Source organism: Hyposmocoma kahamanoa, unplaced genomic scaffold (genome assembly GCF_003589595.1).
Source record: "Hyposmocoma kahamanoa isolate Upper Pololo Valley unplaced genomic scaffold, ASM358959v1 64, whole genome shotgun sequence".
NCBI classification, from domain to species: Eukaryota; Metazoa; Arthropoda; class Insecta; order Lepidoptera; family Cosmopterigidae; genus Hyposmocoma; species Hyposmocoma kahamanoa.
In genome coordinates this window covers 16,192,371-16,217,257 of record NW_020653852.1, presented here as the reverse complement: position 1 = coordinate 16,217,257, position 24,887 = coordinate 16,192,371, and the positions used below count along the sequence as shown (strand labels likewise).

Below are 24,887 nucleotides of genomic sequence, written 5' to 3'. Positions count from 1 at the left end.
ATGAGTTCATTAAAACAATATTTTTTTTTAATTAAATTCCAACGTCTAAATTGTTCACCGCAAGCTTTTCACTACGCAAGTATGCAATGCACACAGCAAAAACGCCACACAGAACAAAACTTGTCCTATAAAAGTAATAAAAGATAATCACCCTATGAAATTAGTCATCGTCTACTCCTTACCGGAGTTACTGGTCAAGCAAACTTCACTCATTCGTTATCGGAACGTTGTGGAGGACAGACGTGTCGCTATGCTCTTGATATTGTTACTGTGTGCGGCGCTAGCCCATGCGCAGGAATTACGAGTGAATACGACCGAAGGTGTTGTAGTAGGTACTCAGGCGACTGATGGCAACTACTTTAACTTCTATGGACTTCATTATGGAGGACCCACTACCGGTGTAAATAGATTCAAGGTAAATACCAGTATTTTATGTTAGAATTAGCTTTCTGTCTACAATTATATAAGACTTAGGTTATCTACGTAGCGTATCATTGATGGAGAATGATTTTTTGCTTACCGTGTTGCCCGATAATACCTAACCTAAAGGCTGTACTGTCCAGTTTTTGCCAGTTCGTTTCTTCCCAAATAATTTAAATAATTGCCAATTAAAATGCATCTTGAATTTACAAGACCTACTGATATTTGCAGAATTAGTTTATTTGCAGAATATTAGAAGAATCACCTCTCAAACGCTTTAAGTTAAAGTGTTTGAGAGTGTATTAGAAGATAGTTTTTAAATGAATAATAAATTCAATTAACAAATATCTTTTTTTTGGGTTATGGTAACAACAGATCGCCCGTAACTAAAACAATAAAATATAAATATGTTGGTCCGTATTATGTAAGAGACTTAAGAAGTAGGTATAATTTTTCCATTTGTCACACTCTTATCTCTAAATACATTCAAAAAAGATTAAAAAGTAATTAATCTTTAATTGAACTACCGCTGCTGTAAGATTTCAGATTTAAATTAAACTATTTTATCAATATGAACCTTTAAACTTCGCAATTTGTAAGACTCAGTATTTACTTTTTAATTGAATATTTATCAAATATTTTGTCAGCCGTGAATGGTAGGTACCTGTAAAAACTTTGAAATGTTGGTTTATTCGAAAAACAAATTACGTGATTTTCAATTCGAAAAAATCATTTTATATCCTAAATACCTTACCCAGGTAACACAAAAACCTAATAACTCGAACTATGTACAAAGCTCTAATTAACCGAAGTGTATTTAAGATAAGGCCGCCAGATTTGCAACAAATTTTCAGATAAAAATTAATAAAGATTTTTTTGTACTACTGACTAAATATACCGTCAGTCATGTTTTTTAACTTTCCGCACATGGTGTAGATCTTATATCTACATTACTACACCTACATGAAACTCTGTAGGCGCAAGGTAAAGCACTTTAACTCCATATTCCGAATTCAGACGTTTTTACAAACATTGCTTTAGAATGCTAAATATCAGGCAATGGTAAATACATTACTTCTTATCGTCGTTTGTTTTTTTTTATTAAAATATATTTTCTTTGACTTTAAGAGCATTTGCGCACTACATCTGGCTCGTATCAGTTCCAAATCCGAGAAATGTCACAGGGATCTTTTTATGTCCAGGTATACAAGCGATATTCATATTGTCTCGCATTCGGTACGATCACGAACCGGACGAAGTGCGTAAACATGCTAAGATTGACTGTAGTAGATTTTTAATTATTTTTTTTTTATAATACCGAGTCACGGGACGTTGGTAGGCAATACGCCTATCCATAACACTTGCAATGCCACTCAGAGCTTTAAATCGGAAAGATCTTGGGGGCGCCTGCCAGTCACCCTGAGACATAAGGTGACACGTCTCATGTGCCCATAATTTCACCAGAAGATTTGAAATGCTAATTAAGAGCCTCTTTAAAACATTCTGTAGTAAAAATTATTCGGTACAGAACTTATTATAAACCGATGGCTTTCTGGAATAGTGTCCTTTGTCAAAAACCCCTGATTCCGAGTTGGCTTAAAAAATTACCTGCCTACCTAACTCGTCTGTCCCATACCCAGTGTTCATTTTCGTTAAATCATTTTTTGTTACAAGCTCGGTTTTCGTACTCATTGTAGGATAAAACCACGTGTGATCTTGCGTCAAAAGTGTATCACATGAAACTCAGAAAAATAATAGGAACTACATGGAACAAATAACGTATAGGTATATAAGGCTTTATATCTCTTCTATTCGAGCATAAAATCTCATTCTCATCATTCTCTCTCATGAAAAGTTATCATTTTATAGATGTGACCTTATTACATCAAGGGCAATTATGGCTGTATAATAAAACTCAAAAATAGTACTACTGTAATATGAAGAGTACTGAGTGATGAAAAACTTTCATAGATTTCTCATAGATGGCGCTACTACATAAAAGTCGTTAACACCAATAATCAATATCTGCATTAAGCGCATAGAAAAATTCGTAGGGTCTGCTAGTTCGTTCTGTAGCTTAGTTGAGAGAGCGTTAGCCACGGTATGGCGAAGTCGCTGGTTCGAGACCAACCGGATCGAAGAAATTTTTCTTTACGTTCGACACAAATTAGTGCTATTGTGGTTTAGGCCTCTATTCTTCAAAAGTACCGAAATGTGTGAAACTAGTATAGTGATTTATTTATTTAGTCATGGGTCAATGATTCAGCAACAGATGACTAAGAAATACATCGTCTTGTTGATTTAATATTCGACCATGTAGTTCGTTATAATGGTTTAAAGTGATCTATTTAAGAATTGATACAACTTCAAATGGCTTTGAACGATTCCAATCTATTACTTTGGAAAAAATATATAATAAAATTGAAGATCTGATTACTACACGATGTGACAACACATTCCTAAAAATTTTCGTGATATAAAAACATAAACTTACCTCTAAATTTTATAAGAAAACCGCAATATTCAATAGGTACTTTGTATAATACCTTTTTTTATATCAACTGAACTTATATATTTTTCAAATGACTTTAATGTCCTTTGTATAAAAAATTTTAAACGAAGTCAGTGTCCCTGCCACTTAATCCAAGGGAAATGAACCGTATTGGTATGGGAAAAAATATGTCCAGTTGAGTCGATACTCGACTATTAAATATTTTTGATTTTGCATTACATTAAAATCTGATAAATTATTAAAGTCGAGTTCTTAGGTTTTCATGATTGTTACGTATATGAAACAAAACATTGTTTTCCTAACTAAATCATTATATTTGTTTCCTAAAAAAATTTTTTTTTTAACAAATATACGCTGTTTAGATCCGATAATTAAAAGCCATCACTTAATTATGGGACCACACTTTTAGTGCCCCGTCATTACAAAGTCTTAATCTATCCAGTCTTGGAATCACTACAGACGTATTATTAGATCTATCTTCTATGCGTCGCAAAGTTAAGATAAATATAGTGTACCTGTCTGCCCCAATTACGTCGATTTTTAATGTTCTTAACTGATTTCCCGAATCCCGAAAAGGTCCAGGACCTAAATGATATTGTCGTAAAGCAATCTCCATTTCCTGTCTAGGTTTCTCGAAGTTTAGGTAAAAAAACTCTACCTATTCCGATCCCTGGTAATGACGTAGACCCTATATTTTATAAATACCCTGTTACATGTTTTTTTTTGTTTACGCCCAATTGCGCCTAAACTCACGGACCATGAAGTAATAAGCTGTCTCTATTTATGATATAATAAAAGGAGAGAAGTTTAACATCTGTATTATATTCCTTTTCTTTAACTACAAAATCCAACGCTTACTTTTTCAAAGACCAAATTATATAACTCACTGTGCCTAAGTAATTACGTTTCAACGTCTGCCTTGTTTGCTTAACTTTCTGTTGACAAAAACTGGACAAGGATGCAAAATGCACCTTCAGATAAGTGAGTGAGACAGAAAATAGCGCATGACTGATGACAATTATGAGTAAATGTTAACGTTACGTTGAAGCCGACAAATTTAATATTGCAGTTGGTAAAATATACTTTTCTGTATGAAAGGAAATAATATTAATGTAGTAATGTGCCAGACAAACACACCAATTCTACCCTCCAAACGAAAAACACTTAACATTTTTATCAAAATTGAGTTACATCCATATTCGAGATCAGGAATTAAAAGCTAATCAAACTATTTTTTGTGGAAATATAATTTTAATTATTGTACAATATACAGCGAACTTAAAGGGTTATAACTGACTTCAATAATCAAATTTTTTACTATAAAAAGTCGCATATGACGTTTATTACGTTAAAACATTAGAATTTTTTTTATTTAGTAATGTACGGAACTGTGCCCTTATTATGTAGTTCAAATACAAATATTAAAATAAAAAACGCACAACTGTGCCCTTTAGTTCTATTCATGAGTCAAAAATTAAAAGTCATACTTAACTTGTACTAAGTTATAAGAGAAAATTAGGTATTTTTAAAAACGGCTGATTAAAATACAATGAAAGTTTCTGTATAAAACATACGGTATGTATTTATAACACAAATAAAGTGCTTAACATCAAATGTATATTATAAATATTTTTTTTATCAAAAAACTTAACAAATATTTAAACACATTTATCTACGAAATTAGACTTTGCTGCTGCGCCTTTTTTCTTCCGAAAGCAGAATTGTCTATTTTCAAACGAGGTAATTCCCTGTATTATGAGTACCAGAACAACGGAATTCACTCTGGGGCACTTTCCAGAACACCCAGAACAGAATCAATTTAGAAAAGCTTATTTCCTAATGAGATCCTACCGGGAATCGAACCCGCGACCTTCCCATCTAGTGTCGAAACAAAGCTTTGGGCCACAGAGGGTGTCAATAACAGTACTTGCTTTCATTTGGACGACTGCAAACATAAGTTTGTTAATTAATATTCTAAGTCGTTTCTATAAACATGGTAAGTACTCACACGATCTAGGAAATTCAATAAAGCATTTAATTCATCGTCGTACACGAATTCATTTTAGTCAAAAACGTCAAAATCTCAAGAAGGTAATTCCTAATCTTATCACGCAAACATTCAAGGCATATCGTAATATTTTTTTTTTAGAATCATTGATTGATTGAATCGACTTTATGTGGCCTGAACTGACTTATTTAATACGGAATGAAAAACGAAAAATTTTAGGTTTGTTATGAAAAAAAGACCGATCTCAAAAGTTGGTGGAATTTCATCTATTTGCCAAGTGTCATTGAAATCGGTTGCCGGAAAGTGCGGAAACCGGGTCCACACCCTAGTGTGTTACCCTTAGAGGTGGAATATTTTCTTCAAATTTAAATGGGACCAATACTGAGGTACCCTCTTTCCAACAAAAAAATAATCATCAAAATCTGTTTACAAATAATCGCGTAACATACACAAAAAGAAATAATTCAGTCGAATTGAGAATCTTCTTTTTTTAAGTCGGTTAAAAAGAGATATTATTACTAATTTAGTTATGTAAAGAATCAAAGTTCACTGTGGCGACAACTATAAAATGATTGTAGGAAACTTAAATAACTAGCACAGCGCGGTACGCGCATATGAATGCAGCCTTATATAGTCTTTAGTGAAATTACAGCATCGAGTATATAACCAGAAAAAGAGACGAAATGTCATTTAATTTGTTTGAAAACTATTCTGCCATATCATTACTGTGACAACTGTGCTCCGATTGGCCAGCCCGAAATCGAAACAATTGACGGGTGTCGTCAATTGTTTCACTTCAAATCGACCAGTTAACTTCTGCTTTGCTATAATGGACGATAATTCCAAAATTACATATTTAACATTTAATTACCGATGAAATTTGATTCTGTTTATTTTGTAATTGGATGTTTTGCTGTTTTTCCCCACACCACCGAACGGAACGGCACCCCGTAGTTAGAGATATTGTCTTTATTATAATAAATATAGAATATTTTTGGAATAATATACGGAGACGTACACACAGATCAGTTGTTGGCGCTGTACTATTTCAGCTTTCGACTTTGTAACTTCAGTGCAAATTAAAGTTGATATTTATAAGTGATGTATCATTGATGAGTTACCAGGAATGTATGTTCCTTATTGCGTCTCTATTTGTGGTTAAATACTCGATGAATTACAGGCACATGGGACTTGTCAACTTATGTCTCAAGTTGTGATTTAAAGCAATAAGTGACACTGCATTTCCAATACTAGACGTATCGCTTACCACTACGCGCGCGACTTGTTTGTTCCATCGGTATCATAAATAATTGTTACTTTTTTATTTTAAAAAAATCCGACCTCCAAAGTCTCGGTTACCGGAAAGTACGCGAAACCGGTTTCATCCCCTAGCTTGCCGCCCTCAGGAGTGGAATATTTCCTTAAAATTTAAATGGGACCAATATTGAGGTACCCTCTTTCCTACAAAATAAAAATCATCAAAATCAGTTCACAGGCCGGAGTTATCGTGTAACATACATACAAAAAAAAATACAGTCGGGGCTATCACAAGTCGAAAATTTTTAGTCCGAAATAACGTTTGTTCGATTTTTCATTACACCGAAAACCGAATTATAACGAAACAGTTGTTCTTTCAGGATATGATGAATGGTTACAAAGACACGATTAGGTTCGGTTAGGTTAGGTTAAGTTGACGGGCGCAGTGGTAGTGCCCCTCAGAACTTTGCAATTTACAGCTCTGAGTGGCACTGTAACTGTTATGAACAGGCGTGTTGCTTATCATCAGGCGCACGACTTGTTCGTCCCGTTACTTGATGTTATAAAAAAAAGTTAGGTTTAAAAGAAAAAACTTTTTCTCTCAAAATTACTTTCGAGATTATCAAATTTCGACCAAACGGTATTTCTGGAAAATGTCATTTCGAACTACGGATAGGAAAATCTTAAATAGGTAATATTGTAATAGTATATAAATATCACATTACGCTTCATTCCCAAATTATATACGGACTAGTATGAATAAGACATAAATAACAATCCTATTTCAAGTTTATATAGATTTACTTAATCTAAGTGACCTTTCTAATCTAATCTAAGTTGCCGTTGGGGCAGAAAGGTTCTCGAATGGAGACCACGAACCGGAAGGCGTTCAGTGGGACGACCCCCTACTAGATGGACGGATTACCTGGTAAGGGCGGCGGGTAACCGCCGCGTCGCGTCCGATCGGCTAGTCTGGAAATCTTTGGTGGAGGCCTATGTTCAGCAGTGGATGCCTTCCGGCTAATATAATGATGAAGTTACCTTATTTAGTTAAAAAAGAAAGTTCCGTGATATTTTACCTATTATTATTAAGTACATTCAAGAAAAAAGTAAACGTAATTCAAGAACAAGTGTATACAATATCAATTTTGGGCAAATTGATATTGTATTCTTATTGTTTTTTTTTTTCATTTGGGACTGTAGTGTGAATGTCGGTATTGTAATGTACATATTTGGTATCCGTCACGAATTTGCGCAATTTATCTTATCTGTTTCAATACATGGTACTATAAATCTATTTGTATATGAATGATTGAAAAAATCTTTATTGCATATTAAAAATTAGTGTAGTGTGGTAGTGTAAGTAGCAGTATAAGCAGCAAATTCTTGTGACAGAGTTCGTCCAGGGAAGTACTGCCACCTTAACTATTCTGCCGCCAAGCAGTAATGCGAGCATTACCGTGTTCCGGTTTGGAAGGAGGGTGCTGGTGAAATTACTGGCACTTTATGTCTCAGGGTGAGATCTTAGGGGCATAATGGCGGTGCCCCTTGCTATTAAAAGCTCTAAGTGGCACTGCAACTGTTATAGATAGCCGTGTCGCTTACCACTAGGCCGCATGATTTGTTCGTCCCGTCACTTGGTATTACAAAAAAAAAGTATCGCAGAGTAATTATTGCTAAGTAGTAATTTCTTCCAGGCAAGCTTAGGATACAAATTTAGCAGTTGAAACGGGGGATGCAAAAAAATATCGTATAATGATATTGTTTTAAATAAATACACTACTTATTAATAAAATAAATATATAAATAATAATAATAAACACATACGTTATTACAATGTATGCATATAGATAATAATATATAATAATTAGATTACTTGTATATACTTTTGTAGAAAAAATAAAATAAATAATAAATAGTAAAAATAGTAAAGGTCACAATGCTTTAAACAGTCAGTAGGAACTGTGTTATAAACTTGGTCTAGGATTCTATACAATACCGAAATTGCATTAGGCAATGTCCAGGGATTTGTTAAATGTAGGTGCACTAAGTAATGGATGTGCTTGTGTGTTATGATGAATATTTAATACATGTCCAAATTTCACAATAGTTTATATTGTAAGAATACGTAATAGAAGAATTGATTGTTAAATAACAAATAATATTTGTTTAAAATGTTAAAAATATTTTTGTATACTACTTAACCTTTAAACTGAATGATTAATTAAAACTTTGATTTTTTTATATGTCAGATTTTTTTTTATGATATCAAGTAAGGGAACGAAGAAGTCGTGCGCGTGTTGATAACGACACGCTACCACTGTTGCAGTGCCATTCGAAGCTTTTAAATCGCAAATGCTTGACGGGCACTTTCACTTTCTTTCAATACGCCCGTTACCCTGAGACATAAGGTGGCAAGTTGGTATGTGTCTGTAAATTCACCGGCATCGTTAAACCTTCAAAAAATGGAACTTCAGAATGCTCATATTACCTACTGCTTGGCGGCAAAAATAGGTAAAAATGGCAGCAGATCCCTGGACGAAATCTTTCACAAGGAGATATAAATATTACTGATATTTAAATGCGGTTAAGGGACTCCCAAAAACGTTCTGTAAATTATCAATGTGATTATATTGCATTGTATACAACACCTACATTTTGTATACAATGTCAAGGTAATGTGTGTAATAATTAAAAATATTAACTAGATATTTTATACAATGCCTAAAGAAATCCTGTATTGTATAGATGACAAAGTGCTCTACATTGTTACCGTTAATCTGAACAGTTTCGGGCTCTTCTCATGTTCCACAGACACGACGTTTGAAAAATCAAATAGGTATACGCGATGTAGATCCGAAAAAACATTTTCATTTCCCATTAAATTATGTTTTTACCATAATATGGAAATTTACAACCATGTTTAAATGAAATTCCTTTAATTTCAGGCCCCAACACCCCCACCACCATACCCTGGAGAGTTCCATGCCATCAGCAACGATATATTTTGCGCTCAACCTAGTGAAAATGGCATCATAGGAGATGAAAATTGCTTGACTCTGAACGTTTTTACCATTAATGCAAACTCTAGTAGGCCAGTAGTGGTATGGCTTGAAGGAAATGAATATTCTAATGGAGGACCACCCAGATCTTTTGCACGAATAGTGGAACAAAATGTTGTTGTCGTCCGACCAAATTATAGATTATCTATCTTTGGATTCTTATGTCTAGGAGTTGCCGAAGCACCCGGTAACGCGGGCTTAAAAGATGTAATCCAAGCTTTAAGGTGGATTAGGAGCAACATTGCCGGATTTGGTGGTGATCCCAATAACGTCATCCTCTTTGGTCACGGCTCAGGCGCCGCTATGGTTGATCTCATCACAATGTCACCGTTGGCGACTAATTTAGTACATAAAGCTGTAGTGCAAAGTGGATCCGCTTTAGCCCCATGGGCAGTTTCATATAACCCTATTAGTTCAGCTCGGAATTTTGGTGCTAAACTTGGATATGCAGGCAAATCTAATGCAGATTTAGCAAAATTGTTGCAAAATACTACAAATACATTACTAGGAGCCGCTTTTGTTAATACTGAACTTCGCAATAACACTGCACTATTTGCACCTTGCATAGAGAATAGACACTTGAATGCCAACGACACATTCCTTACTGGCGCTCCAATTAATTTGCTAAGATCTGGAAACTATAGTCATATTCCTTACATTACTGGTTATACAAACAGAGAAGGAACTCTAAGAGCAGGACAAGCGGCAGTGAACAATTGGCTGCAAAAAATGCAGACAAATTTCACAGAGTTCCTCCCTGTGGACTTGAATTTCGGTAACAATTTGACGACAGTCGAAAGATTGATTCGTACTTTCTATTTTAATGAGAGGATTATTGACATGAGTACAATTGAAGACTATTTAGACTATCATGGAGATACACTTGTTCTTGTCTCAGTAATTCGAGGAGCCCGAGAAAGGGCAGCAACATCAAGATCTGAGGTCAGACTTTATGAATTCACCAATAGAGGAACTCTGAATAGTGACTGGCTTTATCAGACAATACCTCTGAATGGTGCAAGACATGGAATTATTATTAATTTCTTGTTGGGTATTGACTTGCGGCCTATTGATGAACCAGTCAGAATCTCTTTAACTAATAGATTCACCGCGTTCTTTACCACTGGGTATGTTATGCATTTTAGTTATTTTTTAATTCGTCACTCTTTTTATTATTTTGTGAATCTTTCCCTTTAGAGAACTTAATTTTAGTAGTAATAGAGCTCCTTGTGAAAGAATTCGTCCAGGGAAGCCAGCCACCTTACCTATTTCTGTCGCTAAGCAGTAATGTCAGCATTACTGTGTTCCGGTTTTGAAGGGTGTAAGGATGTTGGTGAAATTACAGGCACCTGGGACTTGTCAACTTATGTCTAAGGGTGACGGGCGCAGTGGCAGTGCCCCTCAGATCTTTGCGATTTGAATCTCTGAGTGGCACTGCAACTGTTATGGACATGCGTGTAGCTTACCATCAGGCGCACGACTTGTTCATCCCGTCTCTTGATATTATATAAAAACAACCTTATAATGTCTTGATATTTAGCAATGTCTTTAACACCAGCTCTCTTAAATACAAGCTATAATAACTCTATATTTCTCTGTGATAAACTAAGCTAAATATGTTGCGATCAATAACTATTAAATTGACCAATTATTCATCTACAGAATTTTTTTAATAACCGATTTTTAACCAGTAACTTTTGACATTTTACTTTTAACCTTTTTTTTAACTTTTACCCTTTATTAAATTTGACGCATTAGTTAACCACAAAGAAACCATGTTTTAAAGGAGTATATTCAGCCATTAATCCAAACTAATAAGATCTAAACTTTTCGATATACAGGCTTCAGTCACATCATCTGGAATAATGGAGATAGTTAGCACTTTATGATAGATTGGCCTTTTATGAGCTTCTAATGGCTTGATATATCCAATTTTGTGATTTAAATACTATCAAACCTAGGTTTCTACCTGGTGTGAGCAGGCAGAAATATTGGATCCCTATTTTTACTATATTCGCTCTCTTTCTTATTTATGTAACAAATAAGACCTTTCATAACAACTTTTCTGTAATTCCAGGAACCCATCACCCCCAGGCATCACAACATGGCTTCCAGTTACCAGGGACATCATTAACTTCCTCTATTACAGCAGTACTGATACAACAGAAGGTGTGGCCATTAATGCAGAAGCCATGAACGCAAACCCCCACTCCCAGAGAATGAACTTCTGGGATGACCTTTATGCAAAATATTATATACCACCTATACCTGCTTCATCGTCGAGAGTTTTAGGTGTAGCTTTACTGTTAGTCGTGTGCCAATTGTTCGTTAAGCTATTTTAAGTATTTTGACATTGTATAATATATGTCATACAGATTCATTGAAAAATTGTTTTGATAATTGTATTCTCAATTTTTTTTTCAATTCTGCTATGGATGCATTGTCGATGTCCGAGCGGTCCACACTGTTTCCAATCCAATGTTTGAGACCAGATAATATATTTGGTTATCTAGCACATTACAATTGATTAAATTATACATTCGTTGAAAAATATCAAGATAGGTTATTTTTGGAATCGTAATTCTGTATTTTTACTAAATACTGGTATTGACTGTAGATTTTGTTAGTAAGTTTTGAAATACTGTCTTTTGCCTGATATATCGTAGTTATATATGTATTAAATTAATTAATTAAATAGTATTTCACGTAACATGATAAATTATGTAAATGTCAGAATTAAATACATACAAAAAAATATAAGCTCCGTTTTCTTAGGACCCCGTTATGAAGGAAATATTTTATAAGCCCACATTTATCTTATTACACAAGAATTCAGACTACAACATCAAACCTAAAGTATTTTTTATTTTTATGAAATAGAGGTTTGCCACATTCTCCCCTGATGGTAAGCGACAATTACCCGAATACCCTGTTATAACAGCCGGACTTAAGTAGGTACTCATAGACAACCTTACCTATGTCAACCGTAATATGAGCCTTCCGGTTTGGTGAAATTATAGACACGTGGGATTTGTCAACTTATGTCTCAAAGTGACAGACGCAGTGGCCCTCGTATCTGTGCGAACTCTGAATGACACTGCAACTGTCATGGATAGGCGTGACGCTTCCTTTCAGGCGTAATACACGTCCTGTCGCTTGGATCTTAATAAGATCCTTAGAAAGATGAGACGAAACTATCATTGAAAATATTTTCATAAAAAATTTAGTGGAATTTCAAATTGAAATATTATGTAATGTTCTTTGAAACAATACGCCGATGAAATTTACAGAAGCATTATTTTAAGATGTTTCAATCTGTGATTTGAAATACATTTATGTTTACTGCAACATCATTGGCTGAATTATGATTATCTTATCTCATGAAACCAATTCATTATAAAGTACTACTTCTTTTTACACTTTTTAAATACAGTCGTTCTTCATTGCCCACAATATTGTTTATTGTATGAGGTAAAGCACGCATTTCCTTTTCCCTTTCTCATTACAATTGAATTTTCAAACAAAAATTAATAAAGGTACCTACCATTTCTTTGTTTAGAATCGGCTTGAATTGAAAAGAAAGACAAAGACGGTTAGCATTTCACTACGGCCCGGAACGATGCGACTAAAAGTAGTCATTATTACAATAGCAGACAATGTAATGCATTATTCTGCAATATATAACTTATTATCGAACAGCTGTCTAAAATGCTGTTGTTATACAGCTATTCTGTTTTTGCGATAGCAAGAAAGTATTCAATAGCCAATAGCTGTGAGAGAGAAATCGCGCTAATCAAATGATTGGACAATATTACGATTTGCAAATATTACGATTATAATCTTTCAGTGCACGGTATAAAGTTCTTATTCTCATTTTACATTTTATTGTTAATTATTATCTTATTGTTTAAGTCACATATTTGGAACTAAGATTTTGTGCTTCTGCAATTGGAATAATACCAATTAATATGATACAACTGGTGCCTCCATTTTGTTTTGATTTATTGGTTAATGGTTGTAGTCAATAACAACCATAACTTTTAACAGTAGCATTTAATTTCATTTGCTTTAACGCTACTATCCGCAATTGAAGCACAAATAGTTATCTGTTACACAATCGGTGTTGCCATGATGTTGCCAGCACCCTTGAAATGAAAATTACATTTCGCGTGCAAGTTACATTTTACAAGTTCGTTTATTAATTAGACATTCTAACTGTAAAATATGTATATACCCACGCCTAAATCCTAAAAAAAGTAAGTATTCAAGAAAAAATCAAGCTATAACCAGTAAATTGATTGATAATGTGTTGTTTGTGCCATTTCTAAATTACTTGTTTAATTTGGGTGCGTTCGTAAACTATTTAGTATTTACAATAACAAATATAGTTGAAATTGTTCAAAAGTAACGAAAATTGCCTTAACAACAAAAATTACAAATTACGCGAGAAGATTAAAAGTTACGAAAAATGTAAGAAATATAACCATCTGGCAGCACTACACAATATTCATAACTCATCGCTATCATTGTCCTGTTGTACGCATAACAGTAGAATAACAGGCTATCTAACAACAGTTTACAATAACTGTTATTGAAAAATCGCTTAACAGTATAAATCATTACTGACAAACAGCCGTTATTGCCATGTCTAGGTGCGACTGAACACAGGTCTGCAACTAATATACTTCCTGCCACTGGCATCATCGACAGCCAATTTGTTTAATACAACAAATATGGTAAAACGTGATGGACTTAATCGGACTCCTCATCGACGAGTATGGTGACTTCCCACAGCAAAACTTCATCATCTCAGCCCGTTAACACCGCAAAACTTACCTGAAACAAAGCAATATATAATTAATAAATAAATACAAATAGAAATGACAATGCAATATTTTTATTACACATTACAATTTGCAATTACATCTGAACGGTAAATGTAAGTATATTAAAATAAATTAATGCACAATAGGCGGCCGATGTGCTTAGTAACAATTTCATCTTGGCAATCTTAGGATAGAAAATGAGATGCAAATCGGGTACAATCCACGTATCTTTTAATAATAGTATTTTAATTAAACTCGCTACGTATGTTTTATACATTCGCAAGAAACATGCCACGAAAAGTAATAACTCCATATAATAAGAAAATAAATGAAGAATAGCACGAATGCGCGAAATAGGGTAAGGTCTTTAGATATCAAAGAGATCAGTATACAGATACTGGATGAACATTGGCCATTTAAGCAAACCATATTCTATCTAAGCAGTCCGGTTACAGATATTGAATCGCATAATCTCATTGACGAAATTATTTACTCAATATTTTGATAATAGAATTGCTCTAGTACTTTTGGACTTTTCCAGAGCCTTCAATTCGATTGACATTCCTCTTCTTATGGGAAATGAAACTATTTATTCGGACCCAAAGCGCGTGTATTTGTTTTTTCAAACATACCAACATATATGGCCCTTTAAAGGGTCCATAGGCATGGCTGATTGAGGTGGTTAAGTCATCGACCAGTTATGTCTAGTATTAATGCAAATCACCATATTCTGAACTATAGTTACAAAAGTTAATAATTTAAAATATCTTATTTTTAACTTATCAATGAACGTTCGAATTTTCCTACATACGCTTAAAATTAAAACATCAGGACTGCAAATTCTAGAGTTTGGAATTGTTCAAAATTTACCTTCGTACGCAACAAGTAAAGTCTAAAACCGATGGTACCATCCTACTGTTGACAGGGGTGTGCCACTAGGCTCTGTATTAAGACCGCTACTTCTAGAAATCGATAAGTGACAGAGGTAAAAACTTTACCGTATAGGTTTCTACCATAAACTTGCAATTTTGATGGTCGCAAGTGATCGCGTAAAATATTTAATAGTTTTGTTACGCAAATTGCAGAGCGCCCGCGCCGTCTATAGCAGTCACAAGGATAACTAAAATTTTCAACGGTAGTAGACGTAACAGTCATGCGGAATCGTTGGGTTAGGTACCAATATTATAAGCTATCGATCTAAGTCAAGAAGACGCTTTGTACTAAGAGGGAATCTTCAAAAAGGTTTACTCGAGTGGAGTTTTACGATGAGATATACTGCATTTGGTAACATCCCTTGGCCATGGCAATTCGCCTTTTATGCAACGGTAATTCTCTATTGTTGAAAATTTGCAAGTCGAATCACAAAAAACATGTTCAAGTCTAGGATGAGTTTAGTCGTCCAAACCACCGTCCTCGAGTTTTTGAACTTCACTTCCTAATATCCCATCGATTTCAAAATTGGTACCTTTACATGTAACATTTAACGTTACAAACAATCACACCAACTATCTGATCTCAAAGGGAATATCCTGAATTATAAGTACCAAAGTTACGAAGTGGGCATAATCAATTTGAAACAGTTTGTTTACTGTAGGAAATTCGATCCGGCACCTACTCAACAATACCCGTACAGTACTCGATTTTGGTACACATACACTGGACCACATAATCGTCAATGCAATAACAAAGTAACAAATAGAAGCTTATCAAATGCTTAACAAAAGCGTAGAGAACGATTGCTTGCAATTGCGAGGTCGGCGATTCAAATTCTCGTGGAGCTCTATGACTTTAATTTCTATGTTACGATTGTGAAAGTTGAATAGCAAAACCTCTCACTGACGGCGACGGTAAAAATAATCGTGAAACTTACATGTCGAAGGAGATTCACAAAACTTGGAAAACGTGGAAGATCCCCAACACGCGCAAAGAAGACCCGTGCGCAACAGTTAAACTAAGCTTTTTAAAAGAGCTTTTTCAGACACTGCAACTGTTATAGACAGAAGTATTGCTTACCACCAGGCGCACGACTTGTTCGTCCCGTCACATGGTATTATAAAAAAAATTGCACAGACAAATCGACCATGTGGTAAAGTTAAAATTTTAGTACCTTTTTTAAGTTCAAATTATGCTAGGACGAACAAAGTACGATTAAATCCAGAATACAGCTGTGCTGCTTTGCTTCCTTGGAACAAATAGGTAGAGTTTTAAAGTAAAACAGATCTAACTACGTACTTTTAAAAAAATGCAAAAAACCTATAACCTGACTATAAATGACGATGTTACGCGTTAGGGCGCTTACCCATTATGTCATAACGTTTTATTTATGGTTGGACGACTGTCGCGTCTAGCCTGTTCCCATATCACGACTATCACTCGTGACTGTGTCGTGGACGTTTATTTCGTCGTTGAACGACTGTCGTGTCTAGAGTTGTTCCCACTAGATCGCGCCGACAATTTATCGGTGAATGTGCAGACAGTGATAAATAAAACGTGACGACAATAGTACCTGCGATTATCTATCGTCACATTTTTATCGTGACGTTTTATTCTCGTCAGACGACTGTCGTTCTAGCTCTTTCTATTGTTTCGACAGTCAGTCGTCGAAATGTCAAAAAAGTCGTGAACGACAGTTAATCGTGTTGTACTGTATGTGAACAACTTCATTTAAATATACTAATAAACCATGACACTTTAAACAATACTACTATCTGCCGTCACGATATAATGGAAACGAGCCCTAATTAAATGCCCATGTACCATAGCCTTGAATAGCCCCAAAATAAACGAACCTTTCGGGAAACGGGTGTTGGCAGTGAATTCCTATCCTCTGCCATACGCAAAGGTGAGGCAAAGCACTTCGTGCGAATGGGTGTAATTTAATCCGAATGTTTTTTTTATAGCTTTGAAACCGGCAAACAGATGGTCCATCTAAAGGAAATTGGTAGCCACTGTCTATAAACTTACGAAATATCTCTAATGACATTAGTTACAGGTATGTACGGTTCCACGCTCCATTTTTAAACTTAAATATTATATCGTTTTAAGCACCTTTCAAGTAAACAAAATACCATTTAAACAAACACTCACTAGTAAGGGAGATACCCTTGAGAAGAACGAGTAAGACACTTTAGGGGTTGCTCTTTGAAAATAAACATTTGCACACATTTACCACAAAAATTATTTATTTAAAATATCATAGATAATCAATAATCATCACTAATATCAATATCAACGGCCTCAGTGGCCGAACGGTTACCATGCCGGTTTGCCACGCAGAGGTCCCGGTTTCGATTCCCAGGCCGGGAGAAATATTTGTATGGCCTACATTTACTTTGGTCGTGAGTTTGAGTGTAATTTATGGTTGTCAATGTGTGTGTCCATGGCAGCACACACACACACACACTCACTAACATAAACCATTGTATTTTAAGTTTTTTTCACTAGTTTTTAAATTTCGTGAATGGCAAACATTAATATTCATCGAAATCGTATACAAGCGTCTACGTCTACTACCCCTTAAATGTATTTGTGATGTTTTGAAAACGACTGTTTCCATACATCAGTTTCGATAACTTATTTATTTTTATTCTTTTTGAAAGAAAGAAAAACATTTATTCATTAAATTGATTCACTATACACACTTAAATCTAATACTTAACACTAACACAACAAATGGCTGCGTGGTTTTAAGTTAGTTTAAGTTTAAGTGTGTATTTTAACCCAATTTGTCTAAATTAACATACAAGGTCCAATTTTTCGTTTCTAACTACGATGTTTCTGACCGTCTGTCTCACAAGGTTAAATTCACGCAATTTGTTTTCTCTCGTTAAGGAGGTAGTCATTAGCAGTATAGACAGACCTCCCACAAAGTGGACCGATGGCCTGAAGGAGGTTGCAGGAATCCGCTGAATGTAAACAACCTTTTCACCAATAAGTTATTTGGACAATGCTAAGCTTACGACAGCAGTACATAGTCATGCGAGTATTGCACAGAGAAAAAATCCTACCACAGGTGAGATTCTGTCATAATCGTGCCGCATTTAAGGTATTGCAACGCGAGCATACATTTTAGGAGATGAGATGTGGGGAACCGCCACTCCCGTCCCGCAACCCGAACGCCGATCATTATTAATAAGAATAAAATAAGCGCCCGATGGAGACGGACGGGGCAGTGGACGGCACGGCGTGATGATCTGAATTTAACAACTATAGGGTGTCAGTTGGAAGCTAAAATTTAGCAGGTTCACTGTAGCACTTAAAGAAAAATATCTCCATATAAAAATTATGTGCAAAGTTAGATATTTTGTTCTTGAATAATTCGTTTCAGACTCTTATTTTAGCCTGTTTGCAGGATTTTATGTGATCGAGTAAAGTACATCCTATCGTGAAACTAATTAGCACATTCATTAGACAATTTCCTTATGTGTATCGTATATTTTCTGTAAGACCGTCACTTACAGTTTTTCCCGCTGCTCCTCCGGTGACTTACTTGATATTGCTATTACAAAATATTTTGTTTCATTTTATGATATTTACCCAAAACGTAAGTAAACACTTGTTTCTTATTGTTTCACTTAAGTGTCCATTAAACTTCAAATTTGTGAGACGAAGAATATATTATTTCTTTGTATTTCAATAATTCACTTTTGTTTTTCTATGTACGAAATCAAGTCAACTTGATAAGTTAAACATGTAATGAAAGATGTTTTTCCGGTTTACTTCTCAAACCTAAATGACAGAAAGTAATATTTTACGAATTAATATTTTATTAAAGTTTCCTTTTACAACGACATTTCAGCTGGTAGTCAGTTTCATGAATAATAAATTAATGTATTTTAACTAAAGCAGCCTCAACTTCAGACACAAACATGTAGTAGTAGGGTTTTCAATTATGTTTGCTTATTAAATAGAAAACTCAGGCCAACGACTTCAATGTATAGACAAGAGCTTTCACAGCAACTACATGTTCTAAACTGTTTCAAACAAAACACTATCAATAATGATAGTGTTTAGCTTTAGTGTTGAATTTTGTCAAAGAGTATCAAATTCAAATTCAAAATAAACTTTATTTCATAGGTAAGCATTATTACACTTGAAATCGTCACAATGGTTAAACTCTACCAATCATTCGTAAGGCAGATTCCCCTGAGAAGAATGAGCAAGGAACTCTAGGGGTTGCTCTTTGTAAATAACATTTACAATTAATTTTTTTTATTTGAAACATCAGAGATCGAGACCACCTCCATGAGCTAAACGGGTTACTACCACGGATTTTTGTCATCCAAGTACGCAGAAGTTGTATAATAACCTTTAGTATAAAGTTTTTGTTTCACTATAGTTTTAAACCTCGTGAAAGCCAAATTTTGTATATCAATTTTGTGTATCAGTACCGTAGTACCGTGGACAGACGTAACAGTCTATACCTACTGGGAATGAGCAAGGTAAGCAGATAATAATAATATTGAGCATTTACCATTGATATTTATCCATACTTGGGGAATTAAAGCCGCTGGCAAAGCCGCTATTAGTTGCAGAATACATTTAAGCTTGCTTTGACCCAGGGTCCTTCCGTTTTCTATTTATAATTATTATATTACTAAAAAGAAAAACAAATTAAATAAAAGAAAAAAAATACAGTCGAGTTGTTGAAATTATTGATGTTATTTTATGTACTTCTTGCGCGAAGGCAAAGATCTTTTGACAATGCAGCCTGGTAAAGTACATAGGTATCGTTGAGCCTAGTCTTTTTTTATATTGTTTTCATTCATATGGTAACCGCAGTAATTGTTACAATCTTATAATATTATATATGCTCCGTTATTGTGTAGTCAAAAAACAGTGTTGCTGTGTAGTCAAAAAACAGTGTAAATTTATTTTACCTATGGAATAAATTATCTATAACTTTGACTTTGACTTTGATGTTTTGTCTTTTTTTAATACCCGTTAGTACACGCCTGCAAAACGAGATGGATTGTTGAAATTTTTTACACTATTTCGCGATTATCAAATATTATAACGCACAAATTAATCAAAAACCACAACATTGTTTACCGAATCAATGAGAATAATTTAAAACTTTAAATTTATGTTCACACAATTTGTGAAATAGCGAAATGTGAGCAACATACCGATATAAATTAGTTTTCACAGAGGACTGCATGCATAAATGATGTGCAGCGTCTTCACCGCACATCAGTGAAACGCCGCATTTACTACTACCAACATTAAAAACAGCAACTTTTGTTCCATGACTAATTATTCATCAAATTTTACTTTCATACACATTGACTTACAAATAAATGGACGACGGGTCTAATACAAAAACCACGAAAAAAATGTCCCAAGTCAACCTATTCGAAATTTAAATTGTAATGTCATCGCAGTGTAGTATAAGAATTGTTATTGTTAAGCACCATGTATTTACATCAATGTTATTACTTATTATATTCAGTGTTAATCAAGCATCGAGTTGTCTCATTCGTCTCCGTCGTACGCTCTCCCTACATGGCGACCCTGCCATTTTTGGGATGTAGCTAGTGCCCGGTTACAGCTTGGCTCAACGGACTTAAAATGTATATTATTTATTCTAATCGACACTTAACGGACGTGGACGTAAATTTTAGTGCCAAAAATGTGTAACTCAAAAATACCTGAAAAACCGGAAGTCACCGCACAAGTCGGTGTTAACAACCAAATTACAAACAATCATATCGTGACCAATATTGGGATCATTTCGTGGTCCATGGTGGCAATTATCATAATACTGTTGATGGTTGGAGCTATCATTATGATCCGATATTGTGTGAGGTGTTTCAATAAAAGAGTGCAGCGAGGCGTTGATGCAGGTATAATACGGTTAAACAAAATGTAAGAAGGAGCGAGCATTCCTTGTAACGACGACGACCCCGATTCCTTATGAAGAAACCTGAGTCGCAAGATGTTCCTGTCACGAAGCAAATTGCTTTGATAAACTAGTACAGTAGTGAGTGAAAACCCCATTCAATATCAGTGTAAGTGTGGTAAAAATGATGAAAATTTAAGTGCGAAACAAAAAAAATTTTTTTTTTTAATAAACGGTTATACTACATTATAATATGTACATTATAGACTTTAAGTATATAATATAAATAGTATAAATATATAGGTAAGTGCGATTTTATGTATGTCAGAATATTTGGAAAATTTAAATGAAGAGCTTTCAAAGATTAGAACCTACTTAATTAAAATTGGACCTAAAAGACGATGTGGAAAAATAATTGAAACTAAGCTTAAAGAGGCAAATGAATTATTAGAACAATATAACACTTATATAGATGCTATTACTAAGGTATATCATTTAAAAAGTAAAGAAGAAAAAATTTTAATTGATAAATATTGTCAGGATTTTAAGTTATTGTACAGTGAAGTAAAGAATCTTTGCAATGTAAAAAAAGAAAGTGAAGAAATATTAAAAATGGCAACGTTCGATCTGAAGGTCGCGTTAAGTCTTCTGCCAGTCATGAGTGACAAAGAAGAAAATACGAAAGAATTAATTGATAGTATTGAGTACTATGCCACTACCTTAGATAACGAATCGAATAAAAAATTAATTTCCTTTATTTTAAAAACTAGGCTGTCTCAATCGGGTAAGCTAAAATTATCTAGTAAATACGAGAATATATCAGAATTACTGACCGATATGCGCAAACAATTATTACCAAGAAAATCAGCATCGGCCATACAAATGAAACTTCAAACATGTAAGCAAAATGAACGCACTGTTGCTGATTTTGGCAAGGAAATTTCTGAATTGTTCGCGGATTTAACTATTACCCAATCGGACGGAAATTCTGATCATTATAATGTTCTGCGCCCGTTAAACGAAAATTACGCAATTAAACGGTTTGCCGACGGGCTTAGGAACCGTAGAACAAGTACAATAATTGCAGCGCGTGATTTTAATACACTAAAAGACGCCATTCAAGCAGCGCAAGATGAAGAGATCACGATAATTTCCTCAGCGGATGTAATGGGCATGTCCGCTCAACCCCGTGGGTTTACACCCCCCCACCGAGCAGCGAAAGCGCGCGGAGGACACAGAGGATACGCGCGAGGGCAGTCCGCCGTAAAGGTAAATACACCAAATTATTATTACAGACGGCCACAGTACTCATATCATCCAAGAAACCCAAGAGTGTTTTCTCGTGGAAACTCGTACAGGGGTAGGTATCAGGGCAATCGCCGTCAATCATGCCATAGGAATGTGAACTTTATATCCACAACAGGTGACCCCTGCATGGCAACGGAACGTGACCGCGATGAATCAGAGCAAGCAAATATGTCACATTTGAATCATTTTTTTCGAGTCTGACTATGTATGTATGTGCAACAGCTTATGTAAAGTATGTATTAATTTGGACAGGCATGAGCACAACAAAAGCGAATGGCTAATCGACACCGGCGCTTCGATTTCAGTTGTCAAGCACGATAGAGTAAAATGTTTACGCATTCCATTCCATAAAGAAAAACTTTGCGTCAACGGCGTTGGTGGAAGCGTACAGTCAGAAGGATATATTTATTTACAGCTCAAAATTGATACCTACACTATAAAACATAAATTTTATGTATTTGATAAATTACCATGCAAAACTGATGGAATTTTAGGGCAAGATTTTTTGACAAAGTACAAAGCAGTTATAGACTTCGAATTAAATGAATTAAGAATTTGTAATTTAGAGAGACCTGTCACATTACCCATTACTTATTTGAGACAAGATAGTTCATATTTAACAATTCCAGCAAGAAGCGAATCAATTCATTATGTTGACACGAAGTTAAAACAAGAATGTGTCATTAGTTCTCAAGAATTATGTCACGGAGTATACATTGCTAACATTATAGTACAGCCGCATAATGGTAAGATACCTTTTAAAATAATGAATACACGAAATGAGGATGTAATTTTGAATTATTTTAATTTAAACGTTTCTAAGTTAAGCGATTATTATTTATGTCACTTTAATAAGTCGAATATGAACGCAGAGAGGGTCAAGTCTTTGTTTTCTTTACTAAAATTTGAAAATCTAAATGAGGAAGAACAAAAGTCTATTGAAAACATTTGTGCCAAATTTCCAGACGTCTTTCACGTACCAGGAGATAAATTGACAACGACTTCATTATACGACCATACTATTGAATTAAAGCCACATACTACTCCTGTTTACGTAAAGCCGTATCGTTTACCACAAAGCCAAAAATCGGAAATAGATAAACAAATAAAAAGTATGCAAGACGATGGAATAATAGAGGAATGTAGGAGTGCCTGGTCGAGTCCATTATTACTAGTACCTAAAAAGCTAGATTCAACGGGTATTAAAAAATGGCGTGTAGTAATTGACTACAGAAAATTAAACGAAAAAGTTCAAGATGACAAGTTTCCTTTGCCAAATATTTCAGACATTCTAGACTCGTTGTCTGGTGCAATGTATTTCACTACTTTAGATCTCTATCAAGGATTTTATCAAATAAAATTAAATGAAAACAGTCGACAATACACGGCATTCACAACAACCAAAAATCAATATCAAATGACTAGATTACCAATGGGACTAAAAACTAGTCCCAATGCGTTTTCTAGAATGATTACGATTGCTATGTCGGGATTAAATTACGAGCAGTGTTTGGTATATCAGGATGACCTATGTGTTTTTGGTAGAAACCTCGAAAATCATAATAAAAATTTAATGGACATTTTGTCTCGGTTACGCAAAATCAATTTGAAATTAAATCCAGCAAAATGTAAATTTTTACAAAAGCAAATTTTGTACCTTGGCCATGTAATATCAGAAAAAGGTATTTTACCTGACCCAGAAAAAACTAAAGTATTAGAAAATTACCCAAAACCAGCTAACACAGATGACGTAAAGAGGTTCGTGGCGTTTGCGAATTATTACCGTAAATTTATACCCAATTTTGCAGAAAAAGCTTATCCTCTTAACAGGTTGTGTTGTAAAAACGTAACATTTAAATGGACTGAAGCGTGTGAACATGCTTTTCATTCATTAAAAACAGCCTTAGTTAGACCCCCTGTTCTACAGTACCCAAATTTTCAGGAGAGTAATGAATTTATATTGCAAACAGACGCGTCGGGACACGCCATAGGATCGGTGCTATGTAATAATGACGGCAGGCCTGTAGCATACGCTAGCCGTACTCTAAATAAAGCCGAAAAGAACTATCCCACTATCGAAAAAGAGCTCTTAGCGATAGTGTGGAGTGTAAAATATTTTCGACCTTATTTATACGGCAGAAAGTTTAAAATCCAAACCGATCACAGGCCATTAGTATATTTATTTAGTATGCGCGACCCTTCTAGCAGATTACTTAAATTTAGATTACAAATAGAAGAATATAATTATACAATAGAATACATAAAAGGTAGCAAAAACTCAGCCGCGGATGCCTTATCAAGAATACTGATAACGTCTGATGATTTAAAAATGTTAAATGAACGAGTTTTAAATGTTATGACTCGTGGGCAAGTGAGACGCATGCGAGAGAGCGAACGAAAGAGAGATACGCCAAATTTGGTGGCCGATAATCATCCCCCGAACTCAAGGTCTGATCAACCGAGAGTTGTGGAGATAATTAAAAAGCCAGAACATTTGGTTGAGTTAGAATTAGTAAATAATAGGAAATTGAGAGACATAGAGAGAAAAGAAATAATTATGGAAAGGTCAAATTATTTTATTTATGTACCAAGTAAGAGTAAAATTTATTTTACTGGAATATTATCTCGATCATCGATTACGCGAGACGTGTTG

The 24,887-nt window shown here is 34.7% G+C and overlaps 3 protein-coding genes across 3 annotated transcripts in view; 2 read left to right on the top strand and 1 right to left on the bottom strand.

The window, feature by feature from the left end:
• LOC113230905 (transient receptor potential cation channel trpm) overlaps positions 1-24,887 on the bottom strand; it is a 542,480-nt gene that overhangs the window by 400,860 nt on the left and 116,733 nt on the right. The window lies entirely within an intron of this gene.
• Positions 236-11,930, top strand: LOC113230682 (venom carboxylesterase-6-like). Its single transcript, XM_026464723.1, has 3 exons — positions 236-415; positions 9,146-10,386; positions 11,337-11,930. The coding sequence occupies exons 1-3, from the start codon at positions 251-253 to the stop codon at positions 11,599-11,601; spliced, it is 1,671 nt and encodes a 556-aa protein (XP_026320508.1). The 5' UTR covers positions 236-250; the 3' UTR covers positions 11,602-11,930.
• LOC113230683 lies at positions 21,713-24,143 on the top strand. The gene is made up of 2 exons (XM_026464724.1): positions 21,713-22,195; positions 22,864-24,143. The coding sequence occupies exons 1-2, from the start codon at positions 21,764-21,766 to the stop codon at positions 22,900-22,902; spliced, it is 471 nt and encodes a 156-aa protein (XP_026320509.1). The 5' UTR covers positions 21,713-21,763; the 3' UTR covers positions 22,903-24,143.